We start from the raw sequence: 7,737 nt of genomic DNA, 5'->3' as shown, positions 1-7,737 counted from the left end.
CATTACTCGGCTTAATTTTGCATGAGCATAGGCCAAATGGCTTTCCGCAAAATTGCCTAGCAAATCCGATACAAAATATGCTAGAAAGCCTCAAATGGCTTAATAATAGACATTGGAAGTTTGCGCCATTATCAAAACATGGTAGCCCACATGGATACTTAATCTTAATATTAATGAAAGAAAGAAAAGTTGTCCCATATGGTGTAGGCCTCCCAGAAAGAATAGAGAAAGAGAGATGTTCCCTCCTACTATGACCCTTTTCAAATCCTCGCGAGCAAAGACTTTGACCACGACTTTTTCTCACCATGGCTGCCTTCTTTCTCCCCTATACTTTTCAACTCTCTCTCTCTCTCTCTCTCTCTCTCACCCTAAAATACAGAAAAGACATCAAAAGAGATGAGCTCCAAGATTGTAATGCAACTCTATATCTAATGGAGTCAGTCTTCTTACTAGAAGAAGAAGCTTGCACCACCTTTCTCAGCACCTTTGGCACCGCCCTTGGCTGCACCTATGTTTGCCTATGGCTCTATCTCCCTCCTCCATCCAAGTAAACAAACATGTTTGTTTCGTCTCTTTATCTTACACTTTTTTCTCATTACAACTCATATTGTTTTTTTGTTTTCATCAGCCTTTTGCTCTCAAAGGGAGGATGGTATAATGAGGGATTCAACCAGCCTAGCTCCTCCACCTCCGTTAGCTACGGTCGAAGGCTTTTCGATGCCTACCGCCAATCCATTTTCAGCACTGAAACTGGGTATTTTGAATTATTCTTCAAATGGGTTTAGTGCACTTTGTTTGATAGAATTTTATATCTTGAATTATTCTTCAAATGGGTTTAATTCACTTTGTTTGATAGCTTTTTATTGATTCATGTTTCAACTCTTACAGTTGCATCCCAGGAATAGCTTTCAAGCGAAGACTGGTTTATTTAGAGCTACAAGAAGCTGAAATTTTGAATTTGGCTTCAATCGAAGTCCAGCGACAGTTCTATCAGGTAAACTTTTATTCCCAAATGAATTAAGGGTCCCTTTAGATGCCACCAAAATTAGTTCTTTTTTTTTAGAATGGCTCCTTAATTAGTTCTAATTTGCTAATAAGATTATATATTAATTTAATCTTATTTGCAAATGAGACATTAAGGCCTCTTTGGAAGAGATTAACAATATCTCATATCTAAAACTATCATAACCATTCTTTGAAAATAATCATATGTAAGTTCAAAACCATTTGCACATGATTATATACAAATTAATAATTTTTAGATATATCCAAAGAGGCCCTAAAGTTGGAGTATTGCATTGGGCTATGCTTTTATGATTTAGAGATTCTTATCTTGGTGGTGTTGTGAATTTTTTTTACAGGAAGCAAGTATTAAGGTTTGATACAAAACCTGAGCCTTTGTCTTTGAATTTTATTCCTAAGGTTTATGAATTGATGGAAAGACAAATGTTTCATTTACGACAGTCTATTGTGTTGATGGCATGTGGAAGCGGAGAGATCGAGCTGGGAATGTCGACTTTGAATCACGTATGAAGCCAATTCTCTTACTCTCCATGGCTATTTCAGGAATCATAATTTCTATCAAATGCAATTCTTGTCAAAAACATTTTAATTTATGTGTTTTTTTATTTGGGGGCTTCTTGGACAGTTGGACACGGAACTGGACTTGATGAACTTGTTTACTGAAGCCATTCAACAATCTCAATTGGGAGAACCTCGGGTGCCCGATCAGAGTAGACCGACGTCTTCTTCCTCGTCTCTAAGGTCACTGTCCGTCGGCAGCCCGGAATATTCATCTCTTTTCCTAAAGGAAACAACTTTTGATCAAGTAACAAGGCCAACATCAGCCATAATCCCCCCTCATAGGCCAGCTTACGGCCGAGAACCAAATGTCCAATTTCCACCACTAGGTAGTGCTGAGGAGGCAATGACAAGAGCCATGCTCGCTGTAATCTCTTCTCATTCTTCTCTATCTTTCTCCATCTCCCAAACACAACAAACCCAAATCTACAGAGACCAACCAAGCGATCGGGACGGAGCTTTCAAGCCTTACTTGTCAACTCTTCGTCCTCTGCTGAAAGAAATGAAGCCCCATTCAAGTGGCCAAACCATGATGAAGCGGTCATTCGCCATTTTGGAAAGGATCCCTGTGGAAAGAATGGGAACTCAAGTGCCAGAAAGCCGTCCTCCGACAAGCAATCAGTTGCACCACATGATATCTGAGCGCAAGCGAAGGGAGAAACTCAATGAATTCTTTCGGGTTCTACGATTGCTACTTCCTCCAGGAACCAAGGTATGAACCTAAGTTGGTAGTTTTTAAATTCTTGAAAAATTTTGATGCCCTTAATAACATTTTAAAAATCCTGCAAAATTAAAAAACCTCACTTTTTTCAAATTAAATGTGAATTTGGAAATGATTTGCAAATTTCTAAGACATTATTTGTAAATAGTGCAAAAAATTCAAGAAGAAAATCAAACTTCCATCCTAATCTAGCAAACACATGCACTGACCCATCCTTCCATACTTTCAAGAAGAAAATCAAACTTCCATCCTAATCTAGCAAACACATGCACTGACCCATCCTTCCATACTTTTGGTTATTTGTTATTAGAAATACACACACGCAAGCACATACATAGAAGATATATGTGTAGTAAATAGGAAAAAAAAAGTGTTTTCCAGATACAAACTTTGTAACTTTGCTTGAATTTACAAACTTTTCTCAGTGCATGCATCTTCAAGGCATAAGACAAATCTTCCCAGTGTGATAAGAAGGCGAATTAACTATATTTGTTTATAGTTTTGGACTTTTGGGATTGAACCTCAACTCTCCCCTTCCCTTGTTTATTCAGATAAATAAAAGGAAATTTTTCTTATTTGATTGGACATTTATTGCTAATGAAATGGAAAAGACCCACACTAATTCAGTTCTAATTTTAACAGAGAGACAAGGCATCTGTACTCTCCACCACTATAGAATATTTGAGTTCTTTGAAAGCTCAAGTCTTTGAGCTGTCGGAGAAGAACCGCTCGTTAGAGGCACGCCTTTTGCCTGCACAAGAAACTTATGAAGATATTGGTACAAGGAATGAAAGAGTTGAACTACGAATTATGGGGGCCTCCGAATCATCGTCTGAAGAGCGAGAAATTGAGGTGCAAGTGATAGTAAGAGAAGATGTCTGTGATACAACGGATTTGGTTATTCGCATTCTTGAATGCTTGAAACATTTGGGCAATGTGAGTCTATTATCCATTGAAGCAGGCAGCCAGCAGCGACTAACGAATCGGTTCAACCGAGCAACGTTAAGACTAAGAATTAAGGTAAGAGGATAGTAATTTAATATTGTAGTAATGTGCCTGGTATAGGATTTCCTAATCAATTGATGATACCACAAAGAGTTGATATGGTGTAATAGCATATACGTACACAGAACATTCAGCGTATGAGCTATTCAGTATAATCAGGTGGTGCTGATGACTAAAAGCCCAATCTAGCATGTCTAGAACTTGAGAAGATGGTGGGGGGGGCATCCATCACCACCATTTGATATTGATTTCACATCGGTGAATGGCATATGATACAAAAATATTTTGGTGTATCAGCTATACACCTATTATTCATCTCTTGTCTAAATTGAAATTTTATGCTCTTGCCTTCTTTCATGGAAATATAAATGCATACTCTTCACCACAGCCCTAAAATTCTATATTTACTGCTTTCGTTCTTTTGAAAAAGCAGTAAAGACAAAACATTGGGATATATTTATTTTTATTTTTGGGATTATATTGGGAAAAATTGAAAAAATAAACTATGTAAATTTTAAGAACAAAATTAGGGTAAGAAAAAATATTGTGAATTTTCTCAATATCTTCATGTTACTTTCTTGGTAAAGAATAAATTATGAAGATATCATGTTGATTTTTCAGAATCTCGAAAAAAATTAGATTTTTTGTTTTATAAAAAATTGTAATTATGATGTTGAGCAAAATGAGTTTTGATGTTCATCTAATTGATTTTTTACATTAAATTACAAAACCCTACTGGTATTTCCTTGATGGGTCCCATGATATGAATCTTCTATTTACCAGGAAGATGCAAAGTTGCCACTGTTGGGTGGTTTTCTTCTAATTTTAATTTATTCAAAGCTAAAGTTAAAAAAACTATTTTTGTTGCCCAATTTTTTACAATTTGGTTACCCATAGCCCAAGTATTTGATGGTAGTATTCTGAAGTTAAATTAAAGAATGAAAGAAAGAAATAAAAAATACCCAGATGAAGAAGTTTTCTGTGGACTTGTTTTTTTAATGACAAAGAAAGAAAACCCAAGACCAGTTTAATTGTGTTGGAAATGAGTGGAAAGTGATAAGTGGTGTGTTTTTTTTTTTTTTTTTTGTGTGGTTTAGACGAGAGAATGGGACGAGCAGTCGTTCAAGGAGGCCATGACTAGAGCAGTTGATCATGACGACGAAGAATGATGAGGTAAGGTAATATCTCAGCTTCTTATCAACTTGTCAAGTTTAGTTTTCATGTCGCCCTTATTGACTAGTAGAAAGGAAGGTTGCAGAGAAGAGTCTTTTATGTTTCTGTTCAAAAAACAAGAGAAAAGCAACATATATAATTTAAGATTCCTAGTCTTTAGGGATGAATACAGATAGATTTTATTTTATGTGTATACGAAGCATCGAGTGGGTGAGAGAGAGAGAGAGAGAGGGAGAGAAATCAGATTTTGTTACGCTTTTGAGGGTTTTGGTTTTACTCTTATTTTCTCTCTTGTTTGTGTATTCTTTTTTCTTTTGGAAATAAAGTGCCTAGACGTCGGGTTTGACTCCTTCAACAGACTGGCTTTCTTTTGTCTGCAGAGATGTGCTGATTCTGCTCCACAATTTCTTTATCAACAAAATCATGTTTTGATAATATGAACTAACTTACCTTGTCTTATGTGCTTTAACAACTCTTACAATTCCCAAAAGGCTGCTGGTTAAAGCGTTGATTGGTTAAATCATATAGGACAAGGCAAGTCAGTGCACATTATCAAAACATGGTTGTGCCTATTTCATTTGCCGTAGGTAAATGACGTCCTCATTCTGTTGTTTTAATAGTGTAGTGCCATTATCAAAACAAGGGAGTGAGGCTGTTAGTTCCCTATAGTTATACCTTGGGTTTTTATTATAAGGAAGTCCCCGTAAAACGACTACGGGACCATCATTTTTAATTAATCCTTAAGAATGGGTAGTTTATGCTTTTCACACAATCTTTTTTATTTATGGCACTATAAGACCTTTTCCTAATACATAATAAAAACATCCCCTAGCATTAAGTATAACTAATCTCCTCCAAAGTACCATTAACAATTAGTTAACATTAGGAAAAGATATGATAACGGGCTCGGTACCCTACAACCGAAGTGTGCCACGTGCATGTATCAAAAAAAATGAAAGTGATATATTCATCTCTTTTTATTACTTGGGACAGCCCCCTCTAACTCCGTCTGGTGTATTTATTACTACTCTTTTATACTAGAGGAAGATGTTCCAAGTAAAAATAAAGGGTTGAATATATCATTTTCCCCGACAAAAATTCATATTTTTGGCGAGTTTCTGATGCAGGAGCATCCCTTTCACACTTCACATAAACTCTAAATTGCTCATTAGTCTAGGATTAGCTAGTTTCCTTCATTCCTATTATGTAGGGCTGGTTTGGTTATGTTGCAATCTTCTTGTCTTTTTTGTCTTTTTAGCATAAGTATAGGGTATTATTGGTTTTTTACCATGTATGGGCTGCCTATATAATGTCCTTCCTTCTCATTTTTAAGGGAGTTTTGTCTTGTGAAATGTAGAGATTCCTCCTCGGGAGATTTCCTCCTCTTTGTATCTCTTTTGTTCTTTCTTAGGGTTCAGAAATTGTAGATTAGAGTACTATTCTTTTTTCCTAAATCTTTCATTTTCTTTTACATCTTATTGAATACAAGAATTCATCGCCAATTTCTACACTTGAAGCGATCTCTCGTGTCCCCCTCTCTTGAAGACACATTCAAGAATTCAAGAACATGAACTTGCTTCCGCGGCCACCGACACCAATTTCTCACTTAAGTTAAATTAAGGGAAGCCATTGCCGGTCTCTCGTGATGTGTTTTGGCAATAATTGATTTGCGCATTCCAACCAAGTTATAAACATTTCGTCACTACCACAATATATGGATGATCCGAATGTAAACCTTTCATTCATGCGAGTGATAATTAAGGTCTTCATTTTGCTTATCAAATGCATAGAACGTAAAAGGTTCACATACGGACCAAACATGAAACCGTTGTGCAGAGGAACCAAACCTAGACGCAGCTGCGTCACAGGCTAATTCCCAGAACAAAGCGGTGAAAATGGATTTTACCTTATCTCGGGGATCAGGATCTCCTCTTCTTGCAGAGTTCCGATCTAAATCCCAACCCCCCAAATCATGGGAAGGCAAAGCCTTCCAAGTTGGGATCCACCTCATTACCTGTTCAAGGGGAATAGTGCGGATAGATGGGATGTACTAGTAAATCAGATCTTCGATACGGGAAGCAAAAAGTCCCAGATCAAACATGCTGATAACAGATGGTTTCTTTGGACTACGTACCTTCGTTGGGCTCCTCTCTTTTAGTAAAATGACAGTGCCACCATGTTCATTACAAAATGGAGGTAATATTGCGGGGTAATTTTTGCGAGCTAGGGATTTGCTAGGATCCATCACAAAAGGCATTTTGTGGAACGTCTGTTGCATGAGAGAGAGCATGCGCCTCATTAATAATGACAAAAGCTGTTGAAAAGTGAGCCTGTGTGGCTGCTTTCTCATGCAACAGACATTCTATGAGACGCCTTATGCGATGGTCCCAGCAAATCCCTTCTTGCAAATTGACAATACCCTTCACGATGCCTTGGGGCATTTGGATGTACGTGTATGAAATATAGAAGCAGGAATACATATTCTCATTTTGGGATTTGCTAGCGTCTATTGCAAAAGGCATTTTGCCGATGGTCTGTTGCATCTGAGAGCAGCCACCTCGTGAATGAAGACAAAATCTGCTGAAAAGTGAGCCTGTGTGGTTGCTCTCACATCCAACAGGCCATCGGTGAAATAACTTTTGCGGTGGACGCTAGCAAATCCCTCCCATTTCTTTACTTTCATTTTCCTCTTCATTTGATAGGAAAGTCAAACAGTTAAAAAAACAAGGCTTCCAATTGGAAAATTAACAGCAAGACAAGGATCGTCTTGTGAATTGTATATGGCAACCGTTCAAATCTTAACAAAAGAAAACGCCAACTGATATTAGCACTACCATGTTTTGATAATTGCACAAACTCATATTGCCTTCTCTTATTTAATTGCCTTTTGGAATTGTAATATTTGGGAAGTGGTTAAGTAATAAAAAAAAAAACAGAAAGAGAACACTTCCTAAATGGGAATCCATTTGGAAAATAAAGACCGAAGTGAAATTGACCAATGATTCGGTAATTTCCGTAGTGATCTGTGCATTTCGTGGGGATTTGAGCTCACTTCCTTGTCTTCTTGTGCATGTGTCGTTACTGAGGGTTTCGTCTTCTTTTACAAAAAACGATATCCGTTTTGCTGGCAGCCCTAAAAACAAAAGACAAGATAGTTTGTGCAATTACCAAAACATAGTAGAACCATAGTCTTGATTCTCATGAAAAATATGTACTTTGATTTTCCTAATTTTGGTTCAACCAAACGGACCGAAGTT

The 7,737-nt window shown here is 37.1% G+C and overlaps 1 protein-coding gene across 1 annotated transcript; it reads left to right on the top strand.

Annotated features, from left to right (window-relative positions):
• Nucleotides 1-364: 364 nt before the first annotated feature.
• LOC143846377 (putative transcription factor bHLH041) lies at nucleotides 365-4,827 on the top strand. Its single transcript, XM_077354808.1, has 8 exons — nucleotides 365-547; nucleotides 629-754; nucleotides 889-994; nucleotides 1,362-1,376; nucleotides 1,465-1,527; nucleotides 1,649-2,293; nucleotides 2,945-3,322; nucleotides 4,405-4,827. Exons 1-8 carry the CDS (start codon nucleotides 432-434, stop codon nucleotides 4,474-4,476), a joined length of 1,521 nt encoding a protein of 506 aa, XP_077210923.1. The 5' UTR covers nucleotides 365-431; the 3' UTR covers nucleotides 4,477-4,827.
• The last annotated feature ends 2,910 nt before the right edge of the window (nucleotides 4,828-7,737 follow it).

This window comes from Tasmannia lanceolata, unplaced genomic scaffold (assembly GCF_043159265.1).
Source record: "Tasmannia lanceolata isolate RefF3 unplaced genomic scaffold, GAP_Taslan_0.1 ptg000015l, whole genome shotgun sequence".
In the NCBI taxonomy this organism is placed as follows: Eukaryota; Viridiplantae; Streptophyta; class Magnoliopsida; order Canellales; family Winteraceae; genus Tasmannia; species Tasmannia lanceolata.
Note: the sequence above shows the minus strand (reverse complement) of the source record. Positions and strands in the feature narration are given on the sequence as shown.